This window comes from Lacerta agilis, chromosome 1 (genome assembly GCF_009819535.1).
Source record: "Lacerta agilis isolate rLacAgi1 chromosome 1, rLacAgi1.pri, whole genome shotgun sequence".
NCBI lineage: Eukaryota > Metazoa > Chordata > Lepidosauria > Squamata > Lacertidae > Lacerta > Lacerta agilis.
In genome coordinates, this window is record NC_046312.1 from 123,132,728 (window position 1) to 123,150,855 (window position 18,128).

The 18,128-nt window shown below is 41.3% G+C and overlaps 3 protein-coding genes across 7 annotated transcripts in view; 1 reads left to right on the top strand and 2 right to left on the bottom strand.

Annotated features, from left to right (window-relative positions):
• Positions 1-348, bottom strand: part of TRAK2 (trafficking kinesin protein 2) — a 35,574-nt gene extending 35,226 nt beyond the window's left edge. For all 4 annotated transcript variants that reach the window (XM_033169634.1, XM_033169627.1, XM_033169619.1 and 1 more), the window contains exon 1: positions 210-348. The gene's annotated coding sequence lies outside the window, so the exon portion shown is untranslated. The remainder of the gene's footprint in view (positions 1-209) is intronic.
• A 491-nt stretch (positions 349-839) lies between these two features.
• On the top strand, positions 840-14,811 carry STRADB (STE20 related adaptor beta). 2 transcript variants are annotated; one of them, XM_033169653.1, is made up of 12 exons: positions 840-937; positions 2,886-2,942; positions 4,769-4,849; positions 6,170-6,272; positions 7,339-7,460; positions 7,804-7,912; positions 9,054-9,177; positions 9,550-9,721; positions 11,455-11,559; positions 12,107-12,333; positions 12,957-12,999; positions 13,497-14,811. In XM_033169653.1, the coding sequence occupies exons 2-12, from the start codon at positions 2,931-2,933 to the stop codon at positions 13,644-13,646; spliced, it is 1,248 nt and encodes a 415-aa protein (XP_033025544.1). In that variant the 5' UTR covers positions 840-937; positions 2,886-2,930; the 3' UTR covers positions 13,647-14,811. The 2 variants fall into 2 exon arrangements, with proteins under 2 accessions (XP_033025544.1, XP_033025553.1); XM_033169662.1 differs by lacking the exons at positions 7,339-7,460; positions 7,804-7,912.
• A 2,311-nt stretch (positions 14,812-17,122) lies between these two features.
• The window catches only part of C2CD6 (C2 calcium dependent domain containing 6), a 34,469-nt gene continuing 33,463 nt past the window's right edge, over positions 17,123-18,128 (bottom strand). The window contains exon 17 of the mRNA XM_033169675.1: positions 17,123-17,560. Coding sequence (XP_033025566.1) covers positions 17,225-17,560 — 336 coding nt within the window. The 3' untranslated portion in view covers positions 17,123-17,224. The remainder of the gene's footprint in view (positions 17,561-18,128) is intronic.

Below are 18,128 nucleotides of genomic sequence, written 5' to 3' on the forward strand. Positions count from 1 at the left end.
CCACTGGGTTCCTAGCACTTACTTCGGAGTAAACATGCACAACGTCCGGCTGTAGGAAGGAAGAAGGAAGGAAGGGCTGACTTGGGAGAAATGGAGGCTTAAGAGGAGGAAGAAGGGAGATGGCCAAGGGGACTAGGGAATGGGGGGAGGGGGCGAATGCAGCGCTTGCCATGCCGTCTCTTCCCCCCCTCCCCCATTTGCCCCCTTACCAGCTCCAGGCTCGGGCTCCTTTCCAGCCCCTTCACTCCGGCCACAGGCGACAATTGCGCAGCCGCCTCCTCAGCTCCCTCTTTCGGAGCGCCGGCGCCCAAGTGGAGCAACGTGCAGGGGGAGGGGAGCGGGAGGCGGCCACAAACTCGGTCACAAGATGGAGGCAGAAAGCACCGCTCGGCCTCAGCGGCGGCGGCGGCGGCGGCGGCAGCAACTGCATCCCCCGGCCGCCTTTCAAACTACGCTTCCCGTCATGCAACGGTGGAGAAACGCTCTCTTCGTTCCTATCTGTCCCAGCTTCGAAACCTCCCTCCGCCCGAGGAGAAATGCTGCCGCGGTGCACTTCGGGACTGGTAGTCCCGCGGCAGGCGGCAACCCTTACGCCGGCCTGGGTTCACTCCGCAGGGCGCGTTCACGGAGGGGGGCGGGGCCTACAGTTCGAGTCCGCCTCAGGCTGGCCGAGGGAAGCGGGCGAGGGGCTGAGGTGATTTTCTCCCCCCCGTCCCCGTTTGTCTGAGGAGAAGCGCTGCGCTGTCCGCGGCCTCTTTAGCAACGGGCGGCAGCCTCTGTTTCTGGGGCAGCGGCCCGAGGCTGACAGCCGGTGTGAGGTGGGCGCGCGGGCGGAGGGAAGGCGAGGCGAGCGGGGAAGCTCCACCCCCCCCCGCCAGGACAAGTTTGGGTCTCCTCAGGAGTAAGGCCCGCTGGGCCCGGCGGGGCTTGCTTCCAGGTATGCGGCGCCGTAGTAGCTAGCAGGTCCGGTTCGGTTGCAAAAAAAGAAAAAAGAGGGGCGGTTATTGTTATCGTTTCGGTTATATGTTTATTTTTGTGTTGCGACGGGGAGGTAGCGGGGGTTTGCACCGCGTTGTCGCCTCTCTCTCCGCGGCGGGGGAGAAAATAGATCCTTGCTCGTGCAAACCTAACACTTCCACTGACCCTGAACTTTTTGCAACACTTCGGGGGTGATGAAGGCGCCGCTCCGTTTCGATATCGCGGGGCTAGATCTGGTCAAAATACGGAGAGGGTAAGTTGGGGGGGGAGGGCGATTCCTAACAACAACAAGAACAACAACAACAACAACAACAACAATTAATAATATGGTGCTGAAGTGACTTCAAATCAATCCATTACTGTTCAAGCAAGAATGTTACTTGCCCAAAAATGGAAAGAAGTCGTCCCAGTGAAAGAAGAATGGATACAAAAACCTATGGAATTTGCAGAAATTGTGAAACTTATCGGAAAAATAAGAAAACATGAGAAACTTTTTTTTTTTATAAAAGAATGGAAATGGTTTATTGAGTATTTACAAATGAACTGTAAACAGATAAGGACACGGCCAGGGTTACTGTAATAACCTGCAGTTTTATAAGAGCATGCTGTATATTTAAAGTAGATGAATAAGTGAGTAAGTTAAGTTAATTTGGAATATGCATTGTGTGTGTGTGTGTGTGGATAGAAATAATAAGGAACCGCAGAAAGAGGGAGAAGGAAGTCGAGTTTTGAAATGTTATAGTGGTTGTGAAATTATTGAAATGTTTAAAATTGAAAATCATAAATAGAAATTAAAGAAAAACATACACAAAGTAATCCATTACAATCTATTGCAGCCCAATGGGATGGCCCCTCAGGAATTTGTGACACAAAGAGAGTTTGTAAATCTGTCTGTGTTTGGCTACCCAGAGCTTAAATGCATGACCTTTCACACACCCTTTCAAACACATGTATTCCAAGCAGATCCCTAGCCTGGGGGAGGGTGGGGGGGACAAAACTGTATCAATACAGGACAATCCTGTACTGTATATAGGACAGGTGGCAACTGTATGTGCAAGGCTACAAAGGAGGGAATTTACTGACTTATTCCAGGTCAGCCTAACTGCAATCTCTCTGGAGTAAATTATCATTAGCATTTCAACGGGGCACATAATGTTTCTTTATCCCATATGCAGCCAGATTTTGTGCATGCTGCTTGGAAAGTTAGCTGCATTCAAGCCTGTACGTTTAAGTATTTAAGTAAGACTTGAAGCCTGTACAGTGCATATAAGCAGGACTTGTAGTTCTTTCTCCTTTGCAGCATGGAAATTGCTAGGTAAATAATTATTTGGAGGGCCCAAGCCAGTTCCATAAATATTATTTCAGTATTTAACAAGCATTTGATTTTTTTTATCAGTATTTTAAACGTGTTGGGGTTTTTTTTCTATGTAAACTGCTTAGAGGTTTTTAGGTACATAAGAAAAGCCTTGCTGGAACAAACCAATGTGGCGTCCTGTTCCCACAGTGCTTTAGTTGAGATTCCTGCATTGCAGAGGGTTGGGCTAGATGACCCTTGGGATCCCTTCTAACTGTATGATTCTATGGTCAACCAGAACCCCATGAGAAGCCCCAAAACACGGCTTAAGTGCAATAGCAGTCTCCTCACTTGTGTTTTCCAGTAAGTGGTGTTCAGAGACATACCACCTCCACTACTGGTGGTAGCCAAGAATATTTAATTCTATACTGACCAGCCATATGTAAAGCTGACTATGGGAGGAGCCTTCTGAGAGTTTCATTCATACATCGTTTATAGTCCAGACCTTCAGTGTGCTCAAGGCTGCATGCATGGTCAAAGGGAAGAAGAAAGACATCTTGGTTTGGTTACTGTTTGGGCTGAATGCAAACTTTATTTTGATATTCTGTTTCAGGGTAAATGGGTTTGCATGACATTTTCCATGAACTAAGGCAGTTCCATGTCTTGTTTGGTAAGCATATAATTTATTTTGACTTGCTTCCATTTTGTTTGGACTATTCAATAACATATCACAATGTTTGTAGAATGTTGCAGGTATACATCTGGTTTGTGTGCTTTAACAAACAAACAAAAAACAGCACCAAAATAACTTTCCCATTACTACCTTTGGTTCCTTTAAAGGTAAAGGTAAAGGGACCCCTGACCATTAGGTCCAGTCGCGGTCGACTCTGGGGTTGCAGCGCTCATCTCGCTTTATTGACCAAGGGAGCCGGCGTACAGCTTCCGGGTCATGTGGCCAGCATGACTAAGCCGCTTCTGGTGAACCAGAGCAGCACATGGAAACAGTACCTATTTATCTACTTGCACTTTGGCGTGCTTTTGAACTGCTAGGTTGGCAGGAGCTGGGACCGAGCAACGGGAGCTCACCCCGTCACGGGGATTCAAACCGCCAACCTTCTGATCGGCAAGCCCTAGGCTCTGTGGTTTAACCTGCAGCGCCACCCGCGTCCCTTTACATTTCCTTTACATTTCACTAAACATGCTAATTTTGAGAACTGCAAAGTGAGAATGGGAAATGTGAGTTCTTCAAGTGTTGTCCATAGAGGGTACAACTGAGGCCTGCTCTGCTTCACTTTTATATGGAATATTCTTTGGGTTTTAAGAATGGGCTACTATGGATTCAATGTCTGCTTTTATATCTGCGCCTAAACATAGTGGCCCAATTTTGGCTCAAACGCACACAGCTGCCAGGCTTCATTCAATATTGAAGACCTATAGGGAGATCTCTAGTCTCTGATTGCATACAATTCCCAGTTCAACATGGATTTGAGGCATCCCAGGTGTGCCTGTTTTTCACATCATCCATATAATGTTCTCATTTAACTGGCACCTGCACCCCCTCTTGAACTTTACCGAGCTGCAGATAATGTGGTAAGGAAAAGATCTAACATAAAATCATGTTGCTCAGCTGTGGATATACTGAAGTGCATTGTGTGGGTTGTTTTTTAATGTGGGGCTTTCCTGGGTGCCATCTATCGCCACACCCCCTACTTCCATTGGTAAGGTTCTTCTTGGTTGGCTGCTTGTTGGGACCAGTCTTAACACCCATGTCCTTTTCATATATATATTTTTTTACTTGCTGTTTTGTGCAAGTGTGGACTACTGTATTGGAAAAACTTGTATCATAAAAATAAAAAATTGGCTGTGTACACAGGAAAACCAAAGGCTCTGCACATGCCTGTAGTGGACTTCAGTTTCTGGGAGTCAGGGTAGGTGGGGAAGTACTAACTGAGGGGAGGGGACAACAACACATTGTGTGCAAGGGAAACACTGAGATACATTCAGTTGAAAGCACTCATGTGGACAAAGATCACCCTGGTGTATACACAGCCTATATGGAACATTGTTCATAGAATAGCTGAAGTCTGCAATACAGTTGTACCTTGGAAGTCGAACAGAATCCGTTCTGGAAGTTCACTCAACTTCCGAAACGTTCTCCTACAACCAATCAGAAGCCGTGGAAGCTCCACCGGATGTTCGGCTTCCAAAAGAACGTTTGAAAATCAGAACACTCACTTCCGATTTTCGATTGTTCAGGTGCCGGAACATTCGATTCCCAAGGTATTCGGGAGCCGAAGTACATTATTTGGAGAAAGCATACTTGGTCATGATTTTTCAAAATGGTGTTAATTGTCCAGAGATTCTGGATAGTCTGGGGTAGCATTTTACTTTGTTATTGTTTTGTGAGATTCCAGCTGCCCATCATTATAGGTCACCTGGTAACAAAGCTGTTATAATAAAGAGAACACTTATTGATTGACTGTTATGCTTTTCAAGGACTGTTCCTGTATTCTACGGACACGAATTGAATCCATTGGAGCAGAAAAGCAATCAGAAGGCAGCAGCACTCAAGACTTGGTAAGAGAAAATGTACAGTGGTACCTCAGGTTACATATGCTTCAGGTTACATACTCCGCTAACCCAGAAATAACGCTTCAGGTTAAGAACTTTGCTTCAGGATAAGAACAGAAATCGTGCTCTGGCGGCGCAGCAACGGCGGGAGGCTCCATTAGCTAAAGTGGTGCTTCAGGTTAAGAACAGTTTCAGGTTAAGAACGGACCTCCGGAACGAATTAAGTACGTAACCAGAGGTACCACTGTATATTAACTTGACCTGTTTCACTAGTGTTAGTCCTAGTACAATTATGTCCACATTCTTGAAGCAGAGCTCGCATCACTTATTTTCTGCTGTCTTTGGTATGTTTCCAAATGGAAACACTTGGTACCTCTGTTCTCAGCAGAGAATAGTTATCAGCCCAACAATAAGAAATAAGAGCCGGTTCCTCAGAGTGTTTTTGAGACAATTACATGGAGAGGCATATTCATAATAGATATATCTGAATTAAGGAGAGCCACATTGCTGTGATTCAGAATCTCTCACAGGGCTCCCATCGCTAGCTAAGCCAAGCAGAGCTTTCTGCATGCAACATGAGAAAATTTCCCTTCCACAGATGAGAATTTCTGGTGGACCATAGCAAGAGTACATAATTTGGATTGTGGAACCAGTTAATTTCTCTGCTTTGGATTTATAGTGCTGCTGTTCCATGAGTTAGAATCATAGGATTGTAGAGCTGGAAGGGACCACGGCTCATCTAGTCGCTAACACCCTGCAATGCAGGAATATTTCATCCAACCTGGGGCTCAAACTCACAACCCTGAGATTAAGAATCTCATGCTCTACCAACTGGGCTGTCTGGTTTTTCCCGTACACCACTTTGGATATGTTTATGAGAAAAGCAATTTATACATTTTAAAAATAAAATATATTAATTTGGCTGCACATAAGTAACGTTGTAATTCTTGATGGACAGATGGACACTAAGTCAAGTAGCACATTATATTGTAACTTGGCACAGTTCCTGAATATAATAGAAGTGGAAATACAATTGAAAAACATGGTATATGGTTTTTACTGTCTGATGTAGTAGGAAATGCATTATTTAATTTTCTTACTCTTATTTCTCATATGCTGTGTGGGATGAAGTCTCCTTTATGACATTTATAGTAACTAATTCACCCTCTGAAACTAAAAGCAATGGCAATAGAAAAAGACCTTGTGCTTCTGGAAGATGTATAGGCTGGCAGATCTGCAAGATTAACATGAAGTTACACTGTTCACTGCAATTTTATACAATAAATATGTGTGTGTGTGTGTACACACGTCTTTTTTTCTTTTCAGACAGATGAACCTGCTTTATATTGGGGACAATCAGCTCAAAGAGGAGATGAAGAAATATCATGGTCCTCTGATGTATCCCATTATGATATCCAGGTGGAAATAGGTAACTGACTAGTTTGTAATTTGAAACAAGCCATCTCCTATTTTTATAATTGAAAGCATTTTTACTCCATTCTTTAGCTGAAAAAAGGCTTATAGGGAGGGTGATTTATAAGTACCTTATCTTCCTACCTTGTCTGGTTGAGAGATCTTTAGAAAACTGGACAGTATTGTTCCCTGGTGTGAAAATCCAGTGTTTCGCCAATGTTTGGCCAGTATGTTTGAGTCATACAACGTTTTTAATTGATCTTAATATTTGCTTGTTCAATTCCATCTAGCTCTATCTGACTGCTTGTTTTCTTTGTGATTAAAATATCAGGCATCAATGCCCTTTTGAAACATAATAGCTGCAGTGGTGTAAGTGATGACTTAGTCTTCCAAAGATGCTGCAGACTGCTAACTTGTTCTATATCTGTCTCTTAGCCAGGGAATGCCTCTAGCCCCTTCCTTTTACCTGAGGAAAGTGCAAGTTTGCATTGTCCTCTGATGAAAACCTAGTTGCTGCCAATGGTTACTCTGGGACTGATGGGAGGGTACCACTTGTGGCACTGTGAGGCAGAAGCCTATTTTCAAATTGACTTGAATTGACTTTCTTATTAAATCCCCAATTTGCTCCTCTACCAACACTTTCTTTTAATCACTGCCTAAATGTGTTTCACATGTTGTGTATATACTGTCCATTGCTGTGCTTTCCTGTATGCAAGCTAAAGAGTATTGCTATCCTTTTGAAGATATCAGTCTTTGTCATTTAGCACTCAGCTTGACCTTGTAAAAATGGTTTGATGGCACTTGGTAGCTGTTCCTTGGATTCTGATAAATTAGCTCTTAGACATAGAATCTATTCCAAAACCCTGTGATAGTTGAGCTAAGTCAAAGCCAGACTTGCAGCAGTGTCTTTTTTGGTTGCTCAGCTTAGCTGTTTCCTTATGTGCAGTCTCAGAACAGCTTTTTCTTCATAATCTGTCAGTATTTGCCTTGAATATTGGGATTGTGCGAATGCTAAATGATAAAGCAGTAACTAAGAAACATTGCAAAGTTGTTAAAGTGATCAACTTCTGTTTTGCTAATAGGAAGGGGATACAGCAACTTAACTTCAATCTACCTCGCACGTCATATCCCTACAGGAACACTGGTGGCTGTAAGGATTACAGATCTGGAAAGATGTTCTGAAGAACACTTGAAAGCTTTACAAGTAAAACAGATGTTTTAACATTTTAAATATTTATGAAGTTAACATGTAAAAGGAGAGATGATTTTTTAACTTTATACAAAGTGTTTGAAAATGAAGACACTTTGAAGTTGCCAGGTTATTAAAAAGAAAAGTACTTCTAGATATGCTAATAATTCCAGAAAATTTATGATTAGATGCAGGGACAGCTTTCTCAAATTGCATCTCTGGCATTGTGCAACAATCCAAAAATGCATTCATTTCTGATTCAGGGATTGTCTTCAGAGTGGCAGTAGGCTGTGGCTACGGGTTCGTGGAATGTTCCATTGCCCTTTTAAAGAATTAAAACGTGTATTCTTTCATCTAGAATGAGGTGGTTTTATCCCATTCCTTTCGACACCCCAATATCATGACTCTTTGGGCAGTGTTCACTGCTGGAAGCTGGCTTTGGGTTATTTCTCCTTTCATGGCCTACTGTAAGTATTCTGTTTGGGAAAGTTACACATTAATTGAATTATCGCTGTACAGGCTCATTAAGGATTGTGTCCACTGCATTGCAAACGGACTTCCACTCATGCAGCAGGACTCTCATTTTGTCTCTTCATCCCTGCAGTCCACCCCCCCAAAGCCACTCCAGAGGATCTTCCAACCCTCTGAAGCAGATTTTGAGGGTACATGAGGTGCTCCAGGAAGCAGGAGAGAATGGGAAATTTGTGTTGTGAGAGTGGGAAGCTACTCCGCTCATGCAGTGGAAGTTTTGGATGCAACTCCATGTGTTTAGTTTACATACCATGCATTTGAGCTATCAAACTTAAGAGCAGCTTGCTCGTTTATTGAAAAGTACATATATACTGCTTAATATTTTTTAAAGCCAGTACCTTTTGCATGTTGACAAGATGCAAGTCAAGGATGGGATAGACCAGTTGTGGGGAACCTTCTGCCTTGCAGTCGTTATTAGGCCCAGTATGGTTTCCAACTTGGCCCATAAGGCCATTTCTTCCAAAGCATATGTGATGTCAGGAGTGGGGTAGGTTCCTTTGTAGCATATGGGAGCTTAATGTGAGCTCCCAGTTGTTTTTCTGCAAGTGCCTTGTTTGTTTGTAGGCCAAACTGTGCCTGTAAACAGACTTATCAGTGGTTACCATAAGCCCCTTTGAACTTCGACAGGTAGCACTACAGGGCGATGGAATTAAGGATCAGGTCCATTGGCCATATTCAGTTCTCTGCACATGAGGCAGCTTCTTCCTTTAATGCCTGCCTCTTTTAAGCAGTGGGACTACCTCAATAAAGAGGAAAGAAGAGAGAAATTGGCTGTTTTGTAAAAAAAACAAAAACAAAAAAACTGCATCATTCAGGCCTACTCTTGAGTCCACAGGCAAATTCTTGTGTGGCAATATTTTTAGGGGCAGCACTGATCAATACAAAAAGAGCATTTCCAATATCCTTCATAATATGCAAAGTTATTCTTTGAACCTACATAGTTGTACACTATGTAGCAGGGGGATCAGATTTGTGTGTTACACCTTTCTGAATTACGACAGGAAATGTCAACTCTGCTTTCATTATATAAATAATGTTTTGACTTGCTAGCAAGTTAGTTACATGCACCTTTTCTAGGTTCAGCCAGCCATCTACTGAGGACTTATTTTCCTGAAGGCATGAGTGAAGTGTTGATAGGAAATATCCTGTTTGGAGCAATCAGCGGGTTAAACTACATGCATCAACATGGCTACATTCACAGGTAATGTGTAGAAAGGTTTTACAGAAAATGACAGACGATTGGGACCAAGGGTAAATGGGGAGACCAGAGTCCCCATCCCTGTTCTAATTGGGTGACTTGGGATTTTTGAAACTGTTGAGTTGGGAAAAGGCGCTCTTTGCTCTGTGGTGACCATATCTTCATGCACCATCATTCAGTGAGAGCTGGCATTATTCCTACATGGCAGTCAAGAGCAACACAAAACACAATGCACCTCTCCATTTTGCATAGATACACTCACTCTCTTATGCGATGCAGGGTGATGCCTCTTCATATGAACAATCCTGTACAATGTGTGTTAGACTTTTGTTTTTTAATTAATCTAACTAAACCATCACTTGTTTTGTCTTTCAGAAGTATTAAAGCTAGCCACATACTGATTTCAGGGGATGGCCTGGTGTATCTTTCTGGATTAAACCATCTTTGCAGCCTAGTGAGCAGTGAGAAACGGTTAAAAGCTGTGTATGACTTCCCCCAGTTCAGTGCATCAATGCTTCCCTGGCTGAGTCCTGAACTACTGAGGCAGGTCAGTATATGATGCAGTTCACTGTGGCTGAGCAGTTGTGCAGAAAATACGTATTGGCACAGATTGCTTCTACAAAGAATTCTAATTGTGCATTATAAAAGCTAATCTTAATTGCTTAATGTCCTCCTTTTTATTATTTTATTAACATTTGACATCTCAATGTTCTATATAACACTCTATAATTAAATACATGCATTTCACATTATTTGAAGTTATGGATAATGTGAAATGCATGCCTCTAAATTGTTTTAGCCCTATAATGTATGTTGATATATGAAATTATTCTTGCCGATTATTACTGAAATTAAGTGGAATGGTTTCGCACATCCATACATGATGGATTGCTACCTCTTAATCAACCATATCTTTCTTGTAGGAGCTGTAACAATTATTCTAACTCCTAAATTTTTGCAAATACTTTCATCACTCTCCATTGCTGGAGTGAACTAGAACCATTAAGCTGGAGGTCTGATTTCTGTCTACTTCTATAGTTATTACTTGAGATTTTAAAGAACACTTAGAATGAAATGATCAGGCCTTAGTAGAATATCAAGAATTATATAATGATAAATGGGAAATTAGAAACTTAGGTCTAAGCATACAGCTATATCTGGTTTGGCATTTACATGTACTTATATTACCAAGTTGGTACGCGGGTGGCGCTGTGGTAGACCACAGAGCCTAGGGCTTGCCAATCAGAAGGTCGGCGGTCCGAATCCCCACAACGGGGTGAGTTCCCGTTGCTCGGTCCCAGCTCCTGCCCACCTAGCAGTTTGAAAGCACGCAGTGCAAGTAGATAAATAGGTGCCGCTCTGGCGGGAAGGTAAATGGCATTTCCGTGCGCTGCTCTGGTTGTGGCTTAGTCATGCTGGCCACATGACCTGGAAGCTGTACACCAGCTCCTTCGGCCAATAAAGTGAGATGAGCGGCACAACCCCAGAGCAACCTAACGGTCAGGGGTCCCTTTACCTTTACCTTTACCAAGTTAAATATTACCAAGTTCTTAATGGATCTTGTTTGAGTGACCCAGATGAATAATTTACACACACCTACATATATATGCAGGAGCTAATATCACAGATTACATGACAGTGGCTTTCATTATGGAAGTACAGTGGTACCTCACTAGACGAATGCCTCGCTAGACGAAAGGCATTCGCTAACGAAAGGGTGACTTGCAGGACGAATTTCCCTATGGCCATGACTCGCAAAGCGAAAACGTTTTGCGGTTTGTTTGTTTTTTCGTAAAACCGCACTTCCTCCGACCGTGCTTCGTCTTGCGAGGCACCACTGTAGTCTCCTGGCACATAAATTAATTTCTAGCTTCTTACAGGTTTCAGGTATTTTAGTGTAAATATGATTAACCTTGGTACAGATTTTCAGTATGAAACAGCACTGAAGACCATAGCTGTATTTTATGGTGTTGATATTCCATTTTGCAAATGGAGCCATTTGAAAGGAAGCTAAAGGTTGTATTATGAACTTGTTAAATATCATTTTTGTGAAGAAAAAAATAGTGCAATTGTGTTAAAACCAGTACTATACTCGAAGAGCATAACATTGTGTGATTCAGGGCTTGAATGTAGCAACAGGCTTATTTTTATTTAGATTTATAGGGTACCTTTTTTCAAAGAACAATATCAACTTCATATAGTTGAATATGCATGTTTCTTTCAATTCATGGCACATTGGCATGTATTCAGCAGTTATCAATGCAGTGTCTCCTTCCATAGGATATGTATGGCTATAATGTGAAGTCTGACATCTATAGTGTGGGCATTACAGCATGTGAACTAGCTAATGGGCATGTACCTTTTCAGGATATACCTCGGACGCAGGTAAGGCACAAAACTCTTCAACTTCTGATAGATAACAATGTCACGAAAACAGAGGTGACAATTTTGAGGGTCTTGAAAACCTAGCTACCTAATGCAATAAGACTTCCTCTGTTGTGATATTTCTAAAATGTATGTGTTTCAGCACATTTGCAAACACAAAAATGCATACTTCTGGTGCTCTATTTTTTTAAAAAAATGTTGCAAAGTGGTTCAAAAATGTTTACCTATTCAGGAAGCATTGTTTTGAATAGTGTTTGTGCCAAGTTTGTTACATGTTCCCTGATTGTCCAGCCTCACTCTAATTGGATTGTTTGCTCTTAGCTGGCTGTGTAGCTTTGTGATACTATAATATAGATAACTGATTGGATTCAGAAGCAACATGAGATAGGGCAGTGGCAGTGAACAGCTTTGATAAAAGGTGCACATTTTAGAATCATGCCCCCCCCCAAATATTTTCACTGAAAGTACCCCTATTGAGCTAGAAATTAAACAGGTGTACATTTGAGGTGTACAGGTAGGACTACAGTCAATGGACATTTTCTTCCAGATGCTGCTGCAGAAGCTGAAAGGTCCCTCTTATTGTCCTTGGGCTATAAATACTTTTCCACGTGGTGAATCAAGGATAAAAAATTCTCGATCAGGGATTGACTCTGGAATTGGTGAAAGTATGACACACACAATGACAAGTGATAGATTGCAGACTCCACCAAAAACTTTCTCCCCAGCTTTCCATAACTTGATAGAACTCTGTTTGCAACAGGACCCAGAGAAAAGGTAAAGCTGTGAGAATATAGTTGCTGCAGTTATATTTGTATGGGTTTCAGAGAGCTTTCCAATTACTTGAAAACCTTGTTTTATACATGAGCTCGAAGTTGTCAACAACTTCCCTCTGTATATTTCATATAGATGCATGTCATAAATGTATATTTTGTTCATTCACAGTGCAAGTGGATATGTAATTTTTGGTGCGGATGCACCTAAAACTTTTAGTTGATTGATAAGTGGGCAATATGGTCACACATTCCTTGCGTTTTAAAAGCTATTTTGGAAAATGTCAAAATGACATTTTCTAACTTAAGTGTAGCTATAAATTTAATCAGTTCAAGAGGCAGTTAATTGACTAAATTCTACAGTCAGTTGATAGTCCCAATTTTAAAATATCCACATATGAGGAGCCAGAAGTGTACACTTTTTGCAGGGTTTATGCTATTTTGAAAATGAGCAAATTTAACAAGTATAAGTGGGGAGCTTATTTAAAATGGAATGCCTATGCTTGATTTTTCTTTCTATTGATTGACCCTGTAATAGGCAAGAGTAGGGGAAGTTATTACAGTACTAGCTAACCCCACTGACAAAGCTTAAAATATCTAAGTTCTGTTTTTCTTCCTGGGATCTAGGCCATCAGCAAGAGGGCTCCTGTCACATGCTTTCTTCAAGCAGGTGAGCTTGTTACAAATTATTAATGTGTGAATTGCAATTAAAGACCAAGGCTTGGATTGAGAAAACGTTCGTGAACTGGGTACACAAGCTGCTCATAGCTGAACATGGCTGAAACTGTGGTGCCTATAGCTGGAAGGCTATGTATCTGGAGCTGTTTGATTGCAATTGGAGAACTACTGCAAGTGGGTTGTGCACAATATGCTTGTAGAAGGGACACAATACAACTGCTTCTTGTCCTATGTGGTAGACAGTGTTCTCATCAGCGGTGGGGAATATCTGGCTGCAGGTGCTACAAATGAGCAAGGAACCTCTGGCCCTCAAATGTCCTCCACCCCTTTCTAGTGTCACTAATTCATTGAGAAAGTAAACCAGAGCTTTAGAATCTGAATTCTGTGCCTGTTGCAGGTTAACGAGAATATCCAAATAAATTCACAATGGCTTTGGCATATTTGTGGGTACAAGTTCACTATTCCAATCACTGTGTTTTCCCATTTCAGGTAAAAGAACAAACAAAGGGTTCTTTACTTTCACTGCTGCCTCCTGCCGTCCAACATGTCCAGCCACAGATGCCAACAGTGTGTTCAGCAGCCATCTGTAAGACTGGATGCACTTTGCCAAATGAGAGAGAGATGTACTGGGAATTCTAAAGATACTAAATCATACCTCTGACATCTCTCTCGAGGAAAAAATGTGATTTTCATCGCTGCTTTTTCCTTTTCATGTTCAAAATACAAATATTAGTTATATACTTGAAAATGTTAAAAAATTTGTGCCAATAATTTATATGAAGAGGAAAATGCTTCCAAAGTGGTACTACAGAATGCAGTAACCCTCACTTCTTGAATTACCATAAATGTCTACACTTTCTCAAGCATCTCCCATCCATTCTTACCAATGAATTGCAATGGTGCATATTTTAGCCTGGTATATCTATGCCTTTACTGCCTCAGAAGTGCTAATCTAAAATACTGTTTCCCTTCTCTCAGCTTGTGTGTCTGTGTGTGTGTGTGTGTGTGTGTACTGTTCATCACATATAAAAACTTTTTAAAAGTAATGCCTATTCCTACTTAAAAAACTGGTGTGCAAACCACTGTGAGCTTTGCATGCCACCTACCCTCCAACAGTTGTTGGGGTAGCCATTACTGATGCCTGGAGATAGCTGTGATCTTTAATGCAAGGTATCTTTTTACAAAACCTAATCAAGGGAGAATAATTTGCATAACAGCATTAAAACAGTAGTTTGAGACTACTTGATTATATTATTTAAAAAGAGATTGCTTAATAGACCCGCAGCTCTAATTGGAATGCAGTGCCTTGGGCTCACATCTCACTAGCCTTTAAAAAGGCAACATCTCAAGTTGAATACTGTTGCACCAGCGAGGAAAAGGAATCCATGTGGCATACAGAAGATCCATTGAATGGAAGTATGGCTTTAATACTGATTATGGGAGTACATGACTGTTGGAGGTATACTGCTGCAAACACTATTCTAGGAAGCAATAGATGCTTAAATGAGATGGACATGCCTTGCATTTTGTCCTCTCTGTTGTGCCTTTCTTTAAGACATGAAAGAATTCCCAATTACAAACAAGAAGAAGCAATATAAAGGCCAGACTGACAAGAAAGAGACCACTTTCTGTTCTTGTTACTCTAGTACTGTGAATGACTGACTGAACATGACCTTAACCAAAATTCTTGCTTTCTGTACAGCATATAATTTTGGGGACAGGGTTTTTAATACTGAGATATTTACAGCTATATTTTATTAATGTACATTTTATTTGATCATGTAAAATAGATGTTAGCTTAATTTTTTTAAAAAAGTGTAACCTCACAAAGTTATATCAGATGTGATGTTATTAGCATCACAATTGTTCTTTTAAATAGGAAACTACTGAAGTAATTTTTATGTGTTTGCGATCTCTTGCCATCCCAACTCTGACAGATGTAACTGGAATAAAATGTACTTTCAAGAAAGCTCTTTAGTCATGCTTCTTCTGGTGGTATTTTTACTTCATACTAAAACTACTTTTGAGACCAAATATAAAATTTAAACAATTAAATATGTAATAATGCAGTAGTTTTTTTAACTACTACATTATTACATATTTAATTGGGTTTTTTTATTTAAAAAAAAACTACTTTTATGATAATTATTTCCTACAGATTTGTCAAGATATATATTATTACTGCCAGTGCCACTGTGAGGATAAAAACTGCTATTTAATTCACTGGCAAAATGTTAAATGTAACAAATATGCAAACTCTGCAGAAAGAATATAGATGTAAGTTGAAATCCTAACCCCCCTTATTTGGGGGAGCAGTCCACTTAATTCAGTGGGATTTACTTCTGAGTAGCCAGCGTTATGTTTAGGAACAAATCCCATGGAATTCAGTATCAAATCGACATGTATAAGAATATGCTTTCAGAACTGTGTAGACACTTCACCCTGGCAGTAAATTTGCTTTGACTGGATAAAAAGACTAGGTTAATGGGTCTGAGAATACAGTACAGGGCAACTCATATAGGCAGCACCATCCAATTAAGGATGACTCTTAAGGAGAGGTCTGTTGAGTGGATACAGTGGGTTCTAGGCTTTTCAGCCACTCTATCCGAAGCAGAATGAGACCTCAGAGCAGTGTGCGGTGTTCTGGAGTCAAATTCTAGCAGCAAGTAGTTAATGCTAAAAGGGAACTTAGCTCAGTTGGTTAGAGAAAGGATTTATTTTATTTCTGATAAATATATGCATTTGCCTCTGCACCCATGCTCAGTATGCATCTCAGAGGACGGAGCCAAGTGGGAAACTGCAGATGTCTATCGTTTTTCAGGTCTTTTCCAGCAATCACCTAAGCACATTTCATCAAGCAAGAGATAAAACATTGCATTCTGTATTAAAGTAACACCAGTAGGGAATTTTGAAGCAAGCATTAGAGGAAGGTCTGTAGCTCAGAGGCAAACACTTTGCATACAGATTGTCCCAATTCATCTCCAAGTAAGACAACCTGAGCTACTGCAAGCCAGTGTATGCAGCAGGGCTGAGGAACCTCTGGCCCATCAGCTTAATTAGGCCTGGCACAGGTCCCAATTTGGCCTGCAGGACTGTTTCCAACAAACAACATTCACTTGCCTTACATCTGACATGTGAGGCAGGTATGGGTGCAGCTCCAAAGGGAAGACTGGTAGAATTGGGCAAATCTGTCCATTTTGGTTTCTCTGCTTCTCATTTTTCCAGTGTTCAAGTTCACTTCTCCACTGTTACATATCAGTTGCTTTCTTTTTAAAAGAAATTCCTAAAATTCATCAGAATCCAAGTGCAAAGTTTTCCTAATATAAACCTTTTTACCTAATGCACCATTTTGCAAGATGCATTTCCCTAATACTTATTATGTTCCCTAGTACAATGCATCTTGTGTGTTTTCGTGAATGCACGCTTATGCACACACTTTACCTTGTGTTTTTGTACACATTACTTTGCAAAATTCAGTGAATGATAATTTGGCAGGATGTCTGTTTTTCATTTCACATATTGTTTTAAAAAGAGCTAACTAGGTAGATTCACCTTTAAATACAAACAGAATCAAATTTCTGCCCCATTCCTAGCTTAACGCCAGCTCCCAGTTGTTCTGTTGCAAGTTTATCAGAGCTGATAGGAAGCCCTACTTGGGATCAGCTGCACTAGGGAGTTTCTCCATCAGAATACCCTGGTGCAGTGGGGGGGGGGGGAGAGAGAGAGAGCTTGCTGTCAGCACTGTTCCATCCTAGAGGAAGCTCCTTTTTAGGGAAGTCATAGAATCAACAGAGTTTGAAAGGACCACGAGAGTCATCTAATCCTGGTAATGCAGGAATCTTTTGCCCAATGTGGGGATCAAACCTGAGCCCCTTTATTCATTTGCAGGCAGTTTTGATTCACATTGTGTCTGGAAACAGGTGATTGACAGGTGGGTGGCATTGCCTACCTGTCAAATTTGCCTAGGCCATAGTGGCATATTTTACACACACACACACACACACACACACACACACAGAGAGAGAGAGAGAGAGAGAAAGAGAAATATATGGGTCAATATTTGACTTGACATAAGGCAGCTTCCTATCTACAATAATTTTAAAATATCCTTAAACTTTCTTTAAAAATGTATATACAAAGAGGGTTTTATTTTTCATAATAGCTGGGAGGGAAGTAAGAACATACATACGTAGCTGGTTTACACAGATTGTTTCTATTCATCCATTATTTGGGGGTCTTGCGTTCTGCCTCAATATATTTTGGATAATCCTAAGCACAACTTCCAGTTGTTCGGGTGTCATTTTTAAGATCTGTTCTTGATTGTTAAGCATCTCTGTTATTGAGCCTGCTTGATTTCTTGGAGTCTCAACAGCAGAGAGATAGGATCTGGGTGAATCTTTGGTTAGGAGAGTAGTAGAACTTGGAGCAGGAGTTGGCCTTCCCTGGCTGGAGCTGCCTTCCGGGACTCTTCCTAAATCAAGAAGAGCTCTTTCTACGGCTTTTTCAAGATGCCTGTAAGCTTCCATATCGATATCATCTGGGCCTGCAACGTTCTGAATATCAAAATAAAAACAAATAGTTTTATGTATGTATAATAATTATGACAAACTTCACTGTAAGACAGAGCTGCATCCCACTCATTCCCCCTTCTCCTCCTCTTCCTGTTCTCTGTCTCTTTGCATGCCTAAGTCTTACTTTATTTCATTTGACAATTTCATGCCACTGTTAATATCTGGGTCAGGTTAGTATCTGCTGTCTTCTAACTAATCAGCTAAATACTAGTGGTTGCTGTTCTATTTCCTTCCCCATATTAGCAATTGGCTGAAGTGCTGTGACCGAGAAACCAAACATTCTAAGCACTTGGATGGCAATGCATAGGTGCAAGTTCTTGGTTTCCCTAAACAGGTTCTGGAGCAGGGGAACCTGTGACCTGCAGGCCAAACTTGATGTCATACAGGACATCGGCCATGGAGCAGGTAAATGTGGGTCTTCAAGAGCTTAAAGTGAGCTCTCAATCTTTGCTGGAAGAAGATGAGCTCCCAACCACCCAGACACTAATGAGCAGTGGGAGCACGCCTTGCCCATGGAGGGGGAAGTGGTTTTTATTTCATGGAAAAAAAC

Excerpts from the sequence above, each read along its gene's own strand:
- STRADB (XM_033169653.1), top strand. Across the intron at positions 4,850-6,169 it reads GCAGCAGCACTCAAGACTTG|ACAGATGAACCTGCTTTATA; the intron begins GTAAGAGAAAAT and ends TTTTCTTTTCAG. Across the intron at positions 9,178-9,549 it reads CAACATGGCTACATTCACAG|AAGTATTAAAGCTAGCCACA; the intron begins GTAATGTGTAGA and ends TTTGTCTTTCAG.